We start from the raw sequence: 19,267 nt of genomic DNA on the forward strand, positions 1-19,267 counted from the left end.
TCGGGTAATTCTTCAGGTGTCTCGCCAATCTTGGGTCCCTGGAGTACTTAATCAATACAGCTGCCATGTCATCAACTAGCCATGTCATCATGTCGGTGCCTTTCCCGAGCATCTGCCATGTCAACAAATGTGTGTGTTTAAGTCTTGGAGGTCTGCCACGTCACTAGTTTGTGACAGCGAATGCACACACACATAAGTACACACACACACACACCTAATTTTAGTAAAGATATGGGGATGGAGATGAAGGAGCTCCCGGGCTCGGAATGGAGTGCTTGAAGGTTCTATGGAAACCTTGCAAGGAGCACTTCGCGATGAGGTGAGCAATGCATGGTGATTGCGAAATCGGAGAGGTTAAGTGAAGATGCTAACTAGGAGAAAATCGACACAAAAAATGACTAAAAAATGCAAAAGTTGGATACTAATCGTCTCCCTAATCAAGCCTATCTAGCCATGGAGGGTAGTGGCCTCTTGGGTGTGCCAAGGACATGCCCACACATAGCTACATTAGGGCTTTAATTCGTGAGAGATGCAACTAGTTATGGAAAATGCCAATGGACCGAAATGATAACTAAGAAATGCTAATCAATCTAATGGAGATGCTAATCACTAACACATCAATGCATAAAGACAAACCTAGCTAGCATAACCTAAAGCTCTGATACCACTTGATGGGAATGGGATCGTGCTAGCTAGAATGGATGAAAGAGAAACATCGTGCACACAAGGGAGTGTGTGTTGGCTAGGTTATCACTCAAGCAAATTAGGTTCCAAGATCAATTAACTTGGACTCATAAACACGATCTTGAGTTGTTGTTAAGCCATCACAAGCTCACCATAAACAAGAGAGATGTAATGCAAAATAGACTTGGTTTATTCATTCATGAAATGAGCTTTAAGTAGCTCTACAACCTTGCACCAATACATGTGGGATAATTCCACCTCTTCTCTCCTTCACTCACACTCTAGTGACTCTAGGACAAAGCTCATATCTTACAAATCCTCTCCAAGCCTCCCAAGGCCGCAAAAGCTCTAGTCAATCTAGTCTCTGCTGCTCTCCCCAAAGAAAACCTCGGCCCAGTGAAGACAACCCCAAGTAAGTGTATGCATATGTATACTCTACAATCTCCTGACCATATGTGAAAGTCGATGATGATCTCCTAATCCACTATGGTGTGGTGTTAAACACCATAACCTTGGTTTTACCAAGGTTTACAGACAATCCACTATCCTCTGCAAAACTGTGTAATGCATCCACTGTCGCTGCATACCCTCTGGTGAGTCAGAGTTCAACACCATATCATCAGTATATAACAATGGGATCCACGTCCCTGCCAGCTGGGCACCTCTATCACCCTCTTTGTCAATGTAATCAAACACCTCATCAACATACATACCAAATAGAGTAGGAGACAATGGACAACCCTGTTTCACCCCAATGGTGGAGTGAACTAAATCAAATATCCCCTCCGGAGTGCGTACATGTCCCATCGTCCCATCACTGATCCGTATAGAGCCATAATCCCCCAAATCAACAATATGGGCACCCCCATATCCTGCAGTGTGCGCATCAATTGAGCTCTCGGTACCATGTCAAATGCTTTGCGGAAATCCACAAAGCTACAATAAATCCATCTCCCATGTGACCTGCCGCCCTCAATGATGGCTCTGAATGACAGAATATGATCAAGAGTGGAGAAAACCCTCATGAAACCGGCCCAACCCTTTGCTCATACACCCTCACCCTTTGCCCAATTACTCAATTGCTGCTAAATTATGGATGCATACAACCGTGCCAATGTGTGCCCAACCATAATAGTGCGGTAATTCCCAGGCTCTTCAAAAACCAAGCCATTTGGAAACCTCGGTCAAAGAGGTGTTGAAACAATAACTAAGCCATTTGGGAAACCTTGGTCAAAAGGGTCATCACTTACTCGGCACTCTTTCATGCGGAACACCAATCATGAGATCATTTTATGCGGCCTTGTTAGGGTTTGGATTTATAATCTTTCTGAATGTGGATGATGTTGGGGTATAAAGCCCAATGTGGTCGCCCAGGTAAGTGGGTGGGCCGCCAGGTATGTACACATATTCTTTTGTTAAAACCTAATAAGAACTCACTATGCTCTACACATTACAGTAGAGCGAGTTCACCATATCGTCGTGCTCTTCTTCTCGCACTCTCTCTCGCGTCGCACTTCCGCTCGTACTCCTTCAACTGGTATCAGAGCTCAGATCGAGGCTCGGGGCAGCACTGCAGAAGGCTAGAGTCACCAACTCAGATTGGAGTGAAATTCGACAGGCGAAGACACGGCCCCAAATCTCGTGGGAGAGCCCAAAGGGCTTAGTTTGTCAGAATTTCATTCTGAGGTAATCTCGGCCACCGTTCGGCTTCAACAAAGGTCTACGCAGGCCATTTTCGACTACGTGGTCTCGACGGGTGCAGATCCGACTCAGCAAATTTGGGGTTTTCGGCCTACGACTGCAGGTGCTGAGGATATCGACACTCCCAGAGTGTTGATTTGTGGCTGTCTACACATCGAAGGACGGCTCACAGTTCTTGGACGCGTGTCACATACGACACGGGCGCATCTACACACAGACTGTAGGCGACATCCACTAGTTCATCAGGTAGCTTGTGTTTGCTGCTTGATATTCTAGATTTCATCCTGACATTGCAGGTACTTCCACATGGGATGTATTGTCAGAGATGATGTATGTCTGTTGAGGGTTTGCTGGCTGTGAGTCACGCAGCAAACAACCGCCGCAGCGGTTACAGCATATAGTGGGAAATTTGTGGATGTATGACTTTGTGGGAAGTCTATGTACTGTCAGATTTACTGCAGCCTTTGTTGAGGGTCGAGTGAGGTTTTATTGAGCTGGGGGATTCTCGAATGTTGAGATCCTTTCGGTGATACAGGTCTTGGAGCGATCCCTCGAGCACCCTTAGATAGGTAGCTAGGATGTATTGACTCTGAGTTAGACAGTTGGGATTGCATCTTTGCTTTACTTCCGTTGAGGCATTGTCACAGTCTATGCTTACAGGACAGTGACAGGACAGTGAGAGACAGTACAGGTGCAGGACAGGTTTACCCGCAGCTTACAGTGTCAGAGAGACAGTGTTTTTTGAGCTGTTTTTGGTCTGTTTTTTGAGTACACCAGAGCCATTTTACAAAGGAGACTCTGCCAAAAATTCCTGCAGAATCTGAAGCTTTCTTGGTTCATTTGACAGGTTGATATTGGTTCAGAGGTCAGTTTACAGGGGAAACTCTGCCGAATTTTTCCCAGAAAAGTAAACTACTGTGAAGCGTAGGTATGGCTGGATCACAGGACACTGCTCTTTACAATATCAAGAAGCTGGATGGAACCAATTTCCCATTGTGGAAGAAGCAGATTTGGCACGTGTTGGTACAAAAGAAGCAGATAAAACCTATAAAGCTCAAGGGGGTAAAACCAGAAGATATGGACGAAGATGAATGGAGCGAAATGGATGAATTGGCACTTTCTACCATTATGCTGACTTTGGCAGAAAGCGTTTACTTCAATGTAGCAGACGAGATGTCGACTTATCAAGCATGGTTAAAGCTGAGTGATCTTTATGAGAAGCAGAGTGCAGCTTCACAGGTATACTGCCTTAAGAAGCTTGTTGACTTGAAGATGAAAGAAGGGACACCTATGTCCAATCATCTGAATGAATTCAACACAATCTATAATCAATTCTCAGCTCAAGGTGTCAAGTTTGATGAACCTGTTAGAGCTATGTTCCTGTTGATCACAGTGCCGGAAAGTTGGGACACTTTTCGCACAGCTTTGAGTAATTCTGCACCTCCAGATGGTTTGAACATAGCAGGTGTAGAAGGAAGTCTGCTTACTGAAGAAACCAATAGAAAGACAATGGACAAAGGCAAAGGAACAGCCTTAGTTGTCAGGGGAAGGACCAAAGAAAAGTACAAAGGTGGAAAGAGTACTCAGTCTCGTAGCAAGTCCCGCAGTGCTAAAGGCAAGAGTGACATAGAATGCTACCATTGTGGCAAGAAGGGTCACATGAAAAGAGACTGCAGAGAATGGAAAGCAGAAAAAGGCAAAGAGAAAGCTGAAGACCATGGTGAGAAGAACAAGTCCTCAGTGAAGATTCAAGAAATAAATGTGACAAACACTGTTGCAGAGGATGACAGTCTAGTGTCAGGAGACATCTACTTCTTGAAGAATACAATGGACTCAGCTCTTCTTACAGCATCTGATGGAAATGCACTGAGTGACTGGATAATAGACTCAGGGGCATCACTTCATGTGTCTCCAAACAAGGAGTGGTTTACTTCTTATGTGACCACTAAAGATCATGTTCGGCTAGGGAATGGGCAGACATGTGAGATCTTAGGTGTTGGAGATGTTCAATTGAAGTTTCAGAATGGCTCTTCTTTCACGCTGAAGAATGTGAGACATGTTCCCGCAATTATAAAGAGCTTGATCAGCACAGGTTTACTTGATGATGCTGGCTACGTCACCATTTTTGGACAGAACATGTGGAAGATATCCAAGGGTTCTATGACAGTAGCACATGGAGTAAAGTCTGGAGGACTTTACATGATTTATGTATCAAATGTCTCTAAAAATGTAATCAATGTAACCGAGCAGCCGAACGTTTCTTTGTGGCATAGCTGGTTAGGACAATGTCCAAGAAGGGAATGGAAATCTTGTCTTGTTCTGGTTATTTGCCCGGGTTTTCATCTAATGATTTTGAATCTGTGAACATTGTCTGTATGGTAAGCAAACACAGCAGCCACATAAGCATAGAAGCAGTAGAAGAGATACACAGTTGGCACTTGTTCATAGTGATTTGTGTGGACCTATGCCTAACCTATCTCTAGAGGGAGCTTCTTACTTTATGACATTTATAGATGATTTCTCGAGGAAAGTATGGGTTTACTTTCTCAAGCACAAGGATGAAGCGTTTAGTGTTTTCAAAACGTTTGTGACACTTGTGGAGAATCAGAGTGGCAAGAAGCTTAAATGCTTACGCACTGACAATGGTGGAGAGTATGTTTCAAAGGCCTTTCAGGACTTTTGTGAGTCAAAAGGTATAAAACGTGAACTTACTGCTCCTTACAATCCTCCTCAAAATGGTGTTGCTGAGAGGATGAATAGGACCATACAAGAGAAGGTCAGAAGTATGTTGTCTAATGCACAGCTGCCAAATGGGTTTTGGGCTGAAGCTGTATCAACAGCTGTTCATCTTGTAAATAGATCTCCTAGTAAGGTTTTGCAGAAGGATTCAGTGCCAGAGATGGTATGGTCAGGCAAAATTCCCTCATACAAGCATCTCAGAGTCTTTGGCTGTGAGGCATATACTCACGTTCCAAAGGAATTTAGGAACAAACTTGAGCCAAAGAGTAGAAAGTGCATCTTTCTAGGCTATGGTAATTCTGGTGAGATGGGGTACAGACTTTGGGATCCCGAATCCAGAAAGGTTGTCCGCAGCAATGATGTTCACTTTAATGAATCCAAATATCATTCTAAACCAGAGAGGGTTGAGGAGATTAGAAGAGTTGTCTTCCAAGAAGATGGACCTGCACGTGCAAGACAAAATGTCAAGGCTCAAGAGGAGCAAGGACAGGATAGAGTGGAACCACAGGTTGTGGCTGAGCCTGAGCCACCTATTGTGCGTAGATCTAGACGTGTCATGCGACCTCCAAATAGGTTTGTTCCATCTATGAACTATGTTATGTTGACTGATTGCAATGAGCCTTCATGTTACAAGGAAGCAGTGCAAATGAAGGACTCCGGGAATTGGCAATTGGCCATGCGGTCAGAGATGACAGCTCTGCATAAAAACAAGACATGGAAGCTAGTTAAATTACCACAGGGCAAAAAGGCTCTACCTTGTAAATGGGTTTACAGGTATAAGATCACCGCTCATGATAGTCAGCCAAAGTACAAAGCAAGGCTTGTTGCCAAGGGCTTTAAGCAAGAACAAGGCATTGACTTTGATGAAGTCTTCTCTCCGGTGGTCAAGATGACTACATTGAGATGCTTTCTTGCATTGGTTGCCATATTAGATTTGGTGTTGCACCAAATGGATGTCAAGACAGCGTTCTTGCATGGTGATTTAGATGTGGAAATTTACATGCAGCAACCAGAAGGGTTTGTTGAGAAAGGCAAGGAAGATTGGGTATGCCAGTTGTTAAAGAGTCTTTATGGCTTAAAACAATCACCGAGGGCATGGTACCATAAATTCCAAAAGTTTATGCTTTCTCAAGGCTACAAACGTAGTGAGTTCGATCATTGTCTATATACAAAGAAGGCTAAGGATGGTAGTTGGCTGATCCTTATTTTGTATGTGGATGACATGTTGATTGCTGGCAAGCACTTGGAAGAAATTTCAGCTTTGAAGTCAAAGATGGCAAAATCGTTTGACATGAAAGACATGGGTGAGACAAGTCATATACTTGGTATGCGCATTGAGAGAGACAGATCAAAGAAGTTGATTTGGTTATCTCAAACAGAGTATATTGACAAGGTTTTGCAACGTTTCAATATGGAGAAGGGAAAGGCACTGAGTGTTCCATTGCCACCATATGTGAAACTTAGCAAACAAGATTGTCCTGTGTCTAAGGAAGAACAAGCTAAAATGGATAAGATTCCATATGCGTCTGCAGTGGGTAGTTTGATGTATGCAATGATTGCTACTCGCCCAGACATTGCATTTGCAGTGGGAGTAGTAAGTCGATACATGTCAAACCCAGGCAAGAAACATTGGGAGGCAGTGAAAGGAATATTGAGATACCTGAAAGCTACAAAGAGTATGCGTATATGCTATGGGAGTCAGGAGCTAAGTGTAAAGGGTTTTACAGACTCAGATTATGCAGGTGACTTAGACAACCAAAGGTCTACGTCAAGGTATGTCTTTACATTGGCTGGTGGAGCAGTATCATGGCATTCTAGATTACAAGATTGTGTTACTCAGTCTACTACAGAGGCTGAATATGTTGCAGCATCAGAGGCATGCAAAGAATCAATTTGGCTTAATCGACTAGTAACAGATTTGGGAATCAAAGAAGAGATGCCTGTGTTATATTGTGATAGTCAAAGTGCTATACAATTGGCTCGCAATCCAGTTTATCACTCAAAGACAAAGCATGTGGATGTGAAGTATCATTTCATCAAGGAAATGCTTGAGGATAAGCAACTTCAGCTTGTCAAAGTTCACACCAGAGAAAATCCAGCTGACCTACTTACAAAAGGACTTCCCTCAGAGAGCTTTGCGCATTTTCGCAAGCAGTTAGGTGTAGGGTAGTACATCACTTCTCTACATCTCTTGTATATTAGCTTATATAGTAGCTTCTCTCACACTTAAAGTACCACATTGGACTTTAAATGGGAGGTTGTTGGGGTATAAAGCCCAATGTGGTCGCCCAGGTAAGTGGGCGGGCCGCCAGGTATGTACACATATTCTTTTGTTAAAACCTAATAAGAACTCACTATGCTCTACACATTACAGTAGAGCGAGTTCACCATATCGTCGTGCTCTTCTTCTCGCACTGTCTCTCGCGTCGCACTTTCGCTCGTACTCCTTCAGATGACCTTGGTTTCATATTCCAACATAATGCTCAATCTATGTATCGTGCTCTCCTAGATCGTTAGTATCTTTTCAATATGTAGCAGTATGATGACTTTGTATGTGATATGAGGATTGATTATACCCTGTGCCTCTCATATCATTGTGAAAGATTCCTTTCATGCTATACCTTTGTCTTTAATAGAAGCATGAAATTGTATGCATTTGCTTTATTGAGTTATTGTGCGCCATTTTGTGTCCATCATCCCACCATGTCTGTAAGTACTTAAAAAACCGTACTATTTTAATTATAGCCTTTCTGTGTCCTCAAGGGTAATTCCATGCACAAGAACAATGCTAGACAATATGTACAAAGTGTACTTATTCATTGTGAGCCATTGCATCCATCAAAATATCAATCAAGTTCTCCTATTCATTTTGAAACATGTGATTGATACCTCAGAATATGCTGCATTGAGCTCCTTTAGAAGCTTTGCATTCTCCTGCAGATTAATTTACTGACAATAAATCAACTTTTGCTGGCTAAGGAAGAGTCTCTCAAATAACCACATGTGTTAGGAGACTTAAGCTTCATAAAATTGATATGTTTCTAGAAGTAATAGAAAACAAACAGAGCTACCTGGCCTAATTGCTTGATCTGATGTTCAAAATCCACGAACTTTACCTCAAGTTCTCGCAATTTCTGCCAGGTTTTCAATTTAGAAAACTCATCATGTAGTAAAGGAGGAGTCTTGAACACCAGACTTGTTTAAGCTTGAAAAAGCTTCAGGCCAGTTAAGACAAATATATATAGTTTTCAGCCTAGATCTTTTCACCCAATGCAACACCATTAGCTAGAATTGAGCTACTCATGGTCATCTTTGCATGAAAACAAAAACTTGAGCTACTCAGATTTTGTGTTAATTCAGGCGTTCGCTCACCTCTTATGAAGCAGTACACAATGCAACTGCACGGGTGTTTGGTAGCCATGTGTGGTAACTTGAAACATTTTTTTTCATTTTCCCTCACCAAACAAATTCAGGGCTCATATAGGTGCTTTAAGAGCTTGCATGCTAGTCTATTTCAGGGTCCATTCACCAGCTTTAGGATTGTAATGCATGATGACCAGATAGGAAAATTGTCATATTCACGTACACATCCTTATTCTAATTTTTGGGCAGGCCATCTTAATTTCTTGAACATTTATTACGCTCGTTAGAAACGAAAAAAAGATTTTTGCCCAATGATGAGCAAAACCCAAGAATAAAATCAAAGGAATGAGAGTATATACCTCATATACGAATGACATAAGGTTGGGGACAAAGATAGCCTTCTATCAAGAGCACTTTATTTATAATACGGAGGATGGCTTCATTGTGCAACTGAGATGCACGGACACTCATCTCTCACATGGTTTGAGAAGTACCATTGGTCATATACGAACCTCGTGAGAAAGAGACAGGAAGATACAAGGTACACCTCAAGAGAAGCAGAAATGTCAGATATGCCGGCAAGAGCTCAAGACAGAGGAGCATTACATATGCCATTGCACTGCTTATATGAGATCCGAGGACGTCTTCACTTTCTCTCTAAAGAGGGGGCGGCCATGGTGAAAGGCAGGGGGGCAGCGCGGGGGTAACGAACAGCAAGGCCAGCGGGTTGTGGGAAGCGCAGGCTGGCGGGCAGGGGCAGCGGGAGCGCGAAGGCAGAAGGCAGTGGGGAGCTGACGGCCACCGGGGGGGAAGGGGGGGGGGATTGAGAGAGGAAGCGAGCAGTGGAAGGGGGGAGGAGCAGCGATGGCGAAAGGCAGGGGGGCAGCGTGGGGGCAACAAATAGCGAGGCCAGTGGGTTGTGAGCAACAAGGGCTGGCGGGCAGGGGCAGCGGGAGCAAGGCAGGAGGCAGCAGGGAGGGGGAGCAGGGTGAGCTGACAGGCAGGGAGGGGGGGAGGGAGTAGCGATGGCGAGCAGGGTATGCGTAAGCAGCAGTGAGCCTCCGATTAGTGTTAGTGTGAATGTGCCACTTGTGACAGTTTTAGCTAATTTTTGCTGATTGATCTAAGTGATATTCATTGCCATCATTACAATGGTCCTCACTCGCAAAAAAGAGCACCAACTACCATTTGAGCAAGAGTCATCAGAGTCTCCCTCAAGTAGCAGTAACAGCAGGTCGAATTATGCGCTTCGTTCAGAAAAAATGTCGAAAGAGGCGTATTCAAAAGAAGATTCGCTGCATCCTAAAGAAGACCTTACAGAAAATATTGCCACCATTCAGGTGCCTCATCCACCAGGTGCTCTCTCTCAGACGCCACTGCAAATGGTATACCATCTGCAAGTACTAAGCCATCTCTGAAGGTCGTCTTGTCTCAGCAACAGCTGGTTCACCTAGGTCTTCATCATCTGTTCCGAGTAGATCTCCCTACCCATGTCTCAATTGCAAAAATGTCCACGCTACTGCTCACTTTTCCCAAGCTCAACAGTGTGACTCGCAAACTCAACAATGTTGGGAGAGCTATGGGTTCGATGAATGCACATGTGCCTTTGGCTACCACGAAGACATTTTCAAATCTGTCTGCAGCGGATACGGTTAGGGGACCAATATCATAACTTGTTGTCCTAGGCCGACAAGCTTTTAGAGATCGATAGAAAAACCATTCAGACTATTGCAATGTGGTGCTCACATTGCAGGGTACTGACCGGCTACATCGTGCTGTTTATGAAAGGATGCAAAGGGAGGTACGGAGCAACATTCAGAGTCATGGACAAAGATGTATTGATCGCACACAGTCCCAGGATCGCATTACAATTCTGAATAGACAAATGAAAAATCTCAAAAGTGTAGTCAGCACTTTACATGTGCAACTTAGAGAGGCCAAGTATCTGGCGTCTGTCCAGTAGCTCCCTCCAGTAGTAACTAATGTATGTCCTTCATGTACTTGTGCACATTCAATTGTAGTTTTCCCATCTGATGCATTGCTTACTACTGTCAATACTAGTGTTGCTACTGTGGCAGCACCACCACAGGCATTATAGAAACTCCATCTATTTCCCATGGTGTAAAGAAGCCGGTGACAATAGGGTCTCCACGTCTTGTTTCACCTTCATCTTAGTTTGGGGGAGAGAAGCCGGTGACAACAGGTCTCCACATCTGGCTTCACCTTCATCTTAGTTTGGGGGCCCATCTGTCGCCTCTTTCTCACAGCCACCCTCGTGACATTATGCTTCGCCTTTCGGTGGTTTTCGAGGCTATCAATCACCCGCCCCCCATTGCCCCTCACATTGCCTCCCCTCTACCTGTTGCTCATGGCGCCGGCGTGCCGTAACAGATGTACCCTCATCCAGGGTATGGTCCCTATCTCCCCCCATATGCGTGGTCCCCATCCTCGTAACCGCTTTCCTATCTGCCCCCACCATCATCGGAGCATCAGTCGTGCCACGGTTTCTTCACCATTCACCAGTGTACATATCACCAATTTTATTACAGTCATAGTTACCGGGGAACGCCCCCTAGCCCCCGTTCCGGCGTTCCGGGGGGCAGTTCCCTTCTCGAACGTTCCGAAACGTCCCGGAACGTCTGACGTTTCGGGTGGCCAGTGCAAACCGGAATGGCCGTTCCGGAACGTTCCGGAAAGCCCCGGAACGTTCCGGAATTCCCCTAGAACGGCCAATGGCTACAAACAAATTTGGCAAAAATTGAAAAAATTGAAGTAAATGTTTGGGCTTCTTTTTGAAGTGTGCAAGGCCTCAAGGACTCATAAAATGCACCCCCTCCCCTTTCTCTCCACAAGCTAATCCTCAAGGCTCAAGCTCTCTCCCTCTCACCTCTCCCAAGATCTCTCCCTCTCAAGACTCTCTTTCTCAAGGCTCAAGGCTTTAGGCCTTCAAGCTCTCTTCCTCTCCCTCCCACTCTCTCAAATCTCTCCCTCTCCCTCTCCCTCTCTCGAGTCTCTCTCTCTCTCTCATCATCTAGTCATAGCAAGGTTGAATGGTCTTCAAAACGAGTTTTTTGTGAGTATTAAAGTCAAAACTGACTAGAGTATACGCAGCTTTGGGAGGTTTGGAGAGGATACGTTCACAGGTTCAGTTCCAGGAACCTCACACTAAGCTATGGCTTTTTGATACTCTAGCTGCCTCAGCTATGCTATATGGAGTGCAAATATGGGGACCCTCAAGTAGATCATCATAGTTGTCAGCATGGATATACAGATGGGTGGAGAGACATGGAGAGGCCACTTATCTCCATGATCTCCATAGGATGATCAAGGCTAAGGCCTTGGTTCCCCATGCAATCATCCGAGCAGAGCTTTCTGCCCCTCCTTTGGTGTGGTGTTCCGTGGATGATCTTATGAGACCAGTGGCATCCATACACAGCTTATAGGAGCTCCCACGAGATCGTTATGCTCGACTGGCTTTGGAGTCCTCGCAGCACTTGACAGCATAGGGAGATACATCATGTTGGTATGCACAAATAGCAACATGGTTTGAGCTACATGGTTTCTCTATGGAAAAGCTGCCCCCCTTTTAGTATTCTCTAGATGCACCCTCTCTCACTCTCTAGCATGGAGGGAGGTCACTCGACTTATACGACAGGATCTGTTTCAGCTGGATATGTAGAGGACATGGATACAACCTATACAGGAGATGGACACGAAGATGACTACATACAAAGAGCATATTCTCTAGCTCACAGAGGATGGGTTCTTATCTAGGCCTACCTACATGGACACTTACTTGTCCCATGGCTTACGACGTGCTATAGGACACAATCGGACATCATCACACCAGTTGGAGATTATGACTGGCTGATTTTGAGGAATCTCAGCTGAGGCCGGGTTGTGCCACTTGTGTCAGAGAGAGCCACAGACAAAGCTCCAATATATATGTTAGTGTACAACTTACTATGGGATACATGGCCGCTTTCATTGCCTCTTTAGAGAGGGTTTTGGGCTTCTATCTAGAGTTATGAGTCTTGGACTCTTATCTACTGGAGATTCAGTGACATCGAGCAAGGTTACTATGAGAGAAAGGCTCACAGACCGAGAGACACGCCCAAAGACAGATCATGGTGTTCTTACACCCAGAGATTGAGCAAAGACAAGAGTAGCTAGAGAGGAGGGATACCCGACATATCAGTAACGGAGGTATACTGAGCGATCGAGCAACAGAGCTAGGGAGATCCAAGCCCAGGATGAGGGGATGCTCCCATCACCAAAGGATGTTGCAACAAAGGAGAGACATGGGAGACACCCTATGCAGACTCTCACCATGGAGGACATCGACACGATCATGCACTGACCCATTGAGCCATCTCCGGTTTCTCACACACATATCTGCCATTTTGTATCTTTCTATACATACCCACCTTTTGCATATGTACCCCTCAGGCTCTTGAGACCCACTTTGGTCTCATAGGTCATTTTAGCCTTTAGAAGATCATCAGAGCAGAGCTAGCTGCACCGCCTATGCTAGTAGAGGCCCTTTTCCAGACAGTATGCGTCATCCAGAGAGTGCAACAGCTTCCATCGGATAGATTATCATACAGAACACTTGAGGCATCCCGCCAGCTAGCTGCGAGACTGGAGAGAGTGGATCATGGTATGCACAGATGACAGAGTGGTTTAGCACACATGGCTTGGATATCGAGCAGCTACCACCATTTCAGTATGACCCCGACTCACCATTCATTCGCCTCTCTCATGCATAGTGGAATCGGGTCCTCATACAGGATCTCTGGCATCTGTATATCAGAGAGAGACATGGATCACACCGAGACAGCTTCTTCCACCTAAGATGTTGTACTACAGGGATCAGTTCTTGACTACGTTAGAGGATGGATTCATCCAGAGGCCTAGATACATGGATGTTTACATGTCACACAGTGCCAGAGTAGCCATTGGACAGCTTAGAGTTTCATCACACACATTGGAGATTGAGACAGGCCGAGCATCACATACTCCCAGAGACCAAAGGATATGTAGGGTATGTACAGCAGAGGCGGAGAGCGAGGAGCATTATGTTTGTAGATGCTGAGCTTACCAGGATATCTGCAGCCGCTACCCTGCCCTGTTTTCAGGGCAACCTGCACGAGCTTGTGGAGTCCAAAGATCAGAGATAGCTTGGGCACTTTCTCCTTGAGATTCAGAGACATAGAGACCTAACACTACAGTCATCTAGTGGGAGTAGACAGTGCCAGCTTACAGATTTCTTTCATCGAGCCACACCACCACCACTTGCTACGACTACACAGAGAGGGGTCACTCTCCAGCAGGCAAATGTGATCCGAGCCAGAAGACGATCCAGAGCAGAGGGATATCATCCTCGACGAGCACACCAGAGGGAGATCTACCAGACTCGGACACAGCATGAGCAAGCCAGACAGAGAGAGATGCAACAAGTCTTCTCTGACCCGGCTGCCATACTATAGGGGCTCTACACACCCTACCCTCCTATGCATGATATCCTACACCCTCAGTTTTCTACCGGATGGAGCTAGATTACATCTCATCATTGTACCCCCTGAGCATATAGTTTCACATCTACTAGAGATAGAGCTCCATCCCCTCCATATACTGGCACGGGTATTACCCCACCTCTTATCTGATTACTGCAGCACTGTACCACCTCTGTCACGTGACACGTCCAACCCTATGTGTCCGTGGATAAGCTACAGTATGATCAGGGTTCAGTCAGTCCAGTCAGTTTAGATTAGAAGTGATCTGGCACTTTTGTGAGTCTATTCGTAGACCGTGCATGCCCAATCACTTGGTATAGGTGCATATCCTCTAGTTGCACACAGCATGATCATCAGTATTCCCTTCAGAATCCATCAGATCCAGTCAGGGGAATTTTCCAGTGCATTTAGCCTATTTCCCCTATTTTTGGTATTTTTCACTAATTACTTTTAAGTGACTTTCCAACAAAAGTAGGTAGGGCAATTTTGCTAAGTTAATATATAAGCAAACCAAAGTTAGCACTTTCTGGCAAAAGCGGCAACAGGAGCTCCACGCTCAACTGGCACCTTCTCAGCAAGAACCATCAAGGACCCATCAGACTTGGCGTTTTCCACCAACCCTACAAGCTAGCGCTTTTGGACTTCGTCACCACCTCCCCCTGACCCCGGCGTTTTCCACTTTGCCGTCATCGCCAACTTCCAGATTGCCTAGCGTTTTTGCTAGCGCTAACCAAATCTGCTAGCGTTTTCATCTTCGGGCTTAATTGAAGCATTGGCAGCAGCGTTTTCAGCATTCAAGACAGTAGCAGATTCAGCCCCCAGACATTGCAGAAGATCCCCATTTTCAGCCCTCAGAAACGCAGCCAAAACAGAGATTTCAGCCACCCGAAACAGTCCCAGATTTTTAGCAGATAGAAGATCGCATCCCCATCGTTGTCACCGCAATAGTCCCAAGTTGCATCAGTTTCCATGCATCATCATTGTACCAGTTTGTGCAATCATAAGTAGACCACTCTCGCCGACGAGAGTGGGGCCTTCGGAGGAGGGTTTTACGTCTCTGGTGTCGTATCTCTCTTCTCTCTCTATCTCTCAGTCTCATACACTTGCACACACAATGTTCATTCACTTTGTTTGTGATCATAGCATTCTCTCATTAAGAACGGAAGGCTCTACATTCCCTAAGCACAAAAGGAATCTTGAGCACAGTTCGGAGCACTCGTCTTGAGCAAAGCGCAAACAATCATTCCGCTGCACCTAACAACCTCACCTCTAGTCTTGTATCACTTTAGTTCAACTCTTTTTCAACACTTTTATCCTTTTTTGAATACCTAGAGGATACACACATGTACATGGTTTTGTCTCATATGTTGAGTTTGGCCTCTAGGAGACGTTCATAAAGAGCTCTCTCTCTCTCTCTCTCTCTCTCTCTCTCTCTCTCTCTCTCTCTCTCAGAGGCATACCCACATACCCAGCCTGAGCAGAGACGCCGTACGGGGAGCATGCCCCAGAACAGTTGGTATGATGAGGAATGCCGGGACACTAGAGCTAGACTTCAGAGCGAGGTGCTTTTGGGGGACACCACTCACAGATAGTCACAGATTGACTTCCGACGCCTAGTGCGGCGGAAGAAGAGGGCATTTTTGGCTCGGCTAGAGCAAGATCTATATCAGTTGTTCTTGAGTCAGGATTCACGTGAGGCATGGCGGCTCTTTCAGGAGCACTCTCCCCCCCCCCCCGTCATCACTTCTACAGAGGATTGGGGCCAGTACGCATCATCTCTGTACACAGTTCCTGAGCAGCCCCCCCTTCCCGACCCCCCCGATCCATGCCCACACACATGTGCTTTTTTCACCGCAGAGATGGTGAGGAAGGCCATTGACAGGATGAGGACTGGGAGAGCTTACGATCATGATGGTTTAGTGGTTGAGCATTTCACACATGCCAGAGATCTACTAGCAGAGCTTCTAGCAATGATTTAACCGTGCCATGTGTGAGGGCTTGCCTGATACTTGGAGCCTATCTACTATCGTACCTATCTTCAAGTCGGGAGACCCTATGGAACCTGGGAATTATCGCACTATCATGATTGGACACACATTGGCACGGTTGTACGCATCCATTCTTGAGCAGCAGTTGAGTAGATGGGCAGAGAGGGAGGGGATACGCGCAGCCGGCCAGGCAGGGTTCAGGAGGGGTTTTTCTACTCTTGACCATATCTTGACACTCAGAGCCATCATTGAGGAGGGTAGATCGCGTGGGAAACGGATCTATTGTAGCTTTGTGGATTTCTGCAAAGCTTTTGACATAGTGCCTAGAGCATGCGCAGATTACAGCAGATGGGAGAACCCACACAGCTCATCTGGGGGGTCATGGCATTATACAGGTCAGTAGTGGGGCAAGTACGCACCTCAGAGGGTCTATCCACCCCGATTCACTCCACTATTCGGGTGAAGCAGGGCTGCCCGCTCTCTCCTACTCTATTTGGTATGTATGTGGATGAGGTTTCTGACTACATTGAGAGAGATGGTGATAGAGGTGCACAGCTGGCAAGGACATGGATTCCACTTGTGTTATATGCTGATGATATTGTGTTGATCTCCGACTCTCCGAAGGGGATGCAACGTCACTTGGATGCTTTGCATAGGTTTGCTCAGGAAGGTGGTTTGTCCGTCAACCTTGGTAAAACCAAGGTCATGGTATTTAATACCACCCCACAGTGGATCAGGAGGTCAGCACCAGCATTCACATACGGCCAGGCGACTGTGGAGTATACAGATGCGTACACTTACCTCGGAGTGGTTTTTAGTGGGCCAACATTTTCATTGAGGAGGGCAGCAGAGACTAGACTGACCAGAGCCCATGCAGCATTGGGTAGATTGGAAAGGATGTGTTCACAGGTTCAGTTTCAGGAGCCTAGGACGAAGCTCTGGCTCTTTGACACTCTGGTGGCTTCTGCATTACTTTATGGAGCTGAGATCTGGGGACCTTCATTAGATCATCACGGGAGGACAGGCCGCAGTGATCGATGGGGGGACATGGAGAAGCCTCTTGTCTCTATGATCTCGCGGCTCATTAGAGCCAAGGCCTCAGTACCACGTGCTATTGTTCGAGCAGAGCTAGCTGCCCCCCCCACTAGTGGTGGAGGCGCTCACCAGATCGGTCTCCTTCATACACCGCGTGTGGGAACTTCCCAGAGACAGATATGCTCGCCTTGCACTTGAGTCCTCTCGACAGTTAGCCAAGTAGGGAGATACAGTATGCTGGTATGGGGAGATGACATCATGGTTTCAGGCGCATGGGTTCAACATAGAGAGATTGCCTCCCTTCCAGTACTCACTGGATGCACCCTCTCTGACTCTTACACAGTCCGAGATTACCAGGCTCATCCGCCAAGACTTGACTCGGCTAGACACCAGGAGGACATGGATACAGCCAACACAAGAGCTGGGCACGAAGATGGCTTTCTACAGAGAGCATCTCCTCCAGCTTACGGTTGATGGCTTTGTGACGAGGCCGAGATACATGGACACCCACTTGTCTCATGGGATACGATGTGCTATCGGCCAGATACGTACATCTTCACACCAGCTGCGGATCGAGACTGGGAGATACAGTGGAGTACCAGCAGAGGCTAGGACATGCCCCCTATGTGACATCGAGCCTGAGACAGAGTTGCACTACACATGCCACTGCCCTGTCTACTACGAGATACGAGGCCGCTTCCATTGCTTGTTCACAGAGGGCTTTGGACCATTCTCCAGAGTCATGCAGTACGAGGATCAGAGATGCTTGGGTTTGTTTTTGCTCGAGCTACGCAGACACACAGAGAGCCTGATGAGAGGAGAGGCTAGCCAGTCCCAGAGACAGATCACAAATTTCTTTAGAGCTGTCACTGGACACCCGGAGGAGTTACTACCACAGCAAAGCTTGTCGTCTCACACCAGAGGGACACTGATCGACCGAGCGACTGAGCTTGGAAGATCCAGACGCCCACGACTGCGGAGGACTACACAGCATCGACAGAGGCTGCATCAGAGGATTCGGATCACTTTGGCTCGACATGCACGATGCCCGGTCAGACTACTGACCATGGAGGAGATTGATGAGATCCGCCAGTGACCGATGCTGGATCTCTTGTGATCTAGCTATCCCAGCTAGCTGCTGTTCACACCTAGTAGTTTAGGATTCCATAGTATTTTATTGTGACATTTGTCATTTCATTTTTGTCATTGTTGTCATCTTGTTACTTTGACTCTGACTTTGTATCACATCCACCACATTGTAACTTTCTGGTCTCATAGGTCACTTTGGCCTTTTGAAGACGTTAATATAACATTTCATTTCATTTCTCTCTCTCTCTCTCTCTCTCTCTCTCTCTCTCTCTCTCTCTCTCTCTCTCTCTCTCTCTCTCTCTCTCTCTCTCTCTCTCTCTCTCTCTCTCTCTCTCTCTGCCCTGATGCTCGCGCTCGCGCTGCCCTGAGACCTGCACGCGCTGATGTTGGGTACTCCTGCTGAGGCTGAGGCCTACGCGAGCAGTCCTATGCCCAGCAGTCCCACGCGCAGTCCTACGTGCTGGTGCTCAGCAGTCCTACGCACGCCCCGGCACCCCCCTTCATCTACGCGTAGAAAGTCAATAGCTCTTACGTTCAAGTTTAAAGAGATTTTTTAAGCCTTAAGGTAAATTTTTAAGTTTGCCCTGGAAGGCGTGCATGCCTCGCTCGCTCGGTTTTTTTCATGTGTCTAGGCTCTGTGCACTACAACCAAAATAGAACGCAAGTTGCTTCAAAGCATACAAGGCGGCTATTCATACGAGCTTTAAAATAAAAAATTAAAAAAAACGTATTTCTATCGGCATTCTGAACCGCTCTGGAAGCTTGATTGTGATTGTGTGTGAGTTAGTTTCACCCTAGTACCCTACCCCACGTTTGTGGCTCAGGTTCGATGGATCCGCCTACCGAAGGGGAAGGGCCGGGTGTAGATAGCTACACCACCCCAAAAAAAACAACAGCTACATTTAAACGAAGCAACAGAGATACTATTCTATCACCAGGATCCTTACGAGTGGGGAAAACCTCCAGGATACATGATGAACTAATGATGGAGAAGGTCCAGGTGATGCTCAAATCAGAGCTAAACTATATGAGGGATGACATCAGGAAGGAAATGCACGCGAGCGCTGAGAGCTACAGGAACTCCATGTATGGAGACATGATGAGAGAACTAAGGAGAGAGATCCAGGGGATACAGAATGAGGAGATTCAGAT

General features: G+C 46.2%; 1 protein-coding gene across 7 annotated transcripts in view; it reads right to left on the reverse strand.

Annotated features, from left to right (window-relative positions):
* Positions 1-19,267, reverse strand: part of LOC147443237 (uncharacterized) — a 167,851-nt gene that overhangs the window by 53,465 nt on the left and 95,119 nt on the right. For 5 of the 7 annotated variants that reach the window (XM_086529146.1, XM_086529145.1, XM_086529142.1 and 2 more), the window contains 2 exons: positions 8,196-8,258; positions 8,014-8,058 (listed from right to left, as the gene is read on the reverse strand). The exons of 1 other annotated variant lie outside the window; for it this stretch is intronic. In XM_086529146.1, coding sequence (XP_086385272.1) covers positions 8,014-8,058; positions 8,196-8,258 — 108 coding nt within the window. The remainder of the gene's footprint in view (positions 1-8,013; positions 8,059-8,195; positions 8,259-19,267) is intronic. One more of the 7 variants, XM_086529143.1, reaches the window with a different exon arrangement.

This window comes from Adiantum capillus-veneris, chromosome 14 (assembly GCF_014529385.1).
Source record: "Adiantum capillus-veneris isolate H3 chromosome 14, ASM1452938v2, whole genome shotgun sequence".
NCBI classification, from domain to species: Eukaryota; Viridiplantae; Streptophyta; class Polypodiopsida; order Polypodiales; family Pteridaceae; genus Adiantum; species Adiantum capillus-veneris.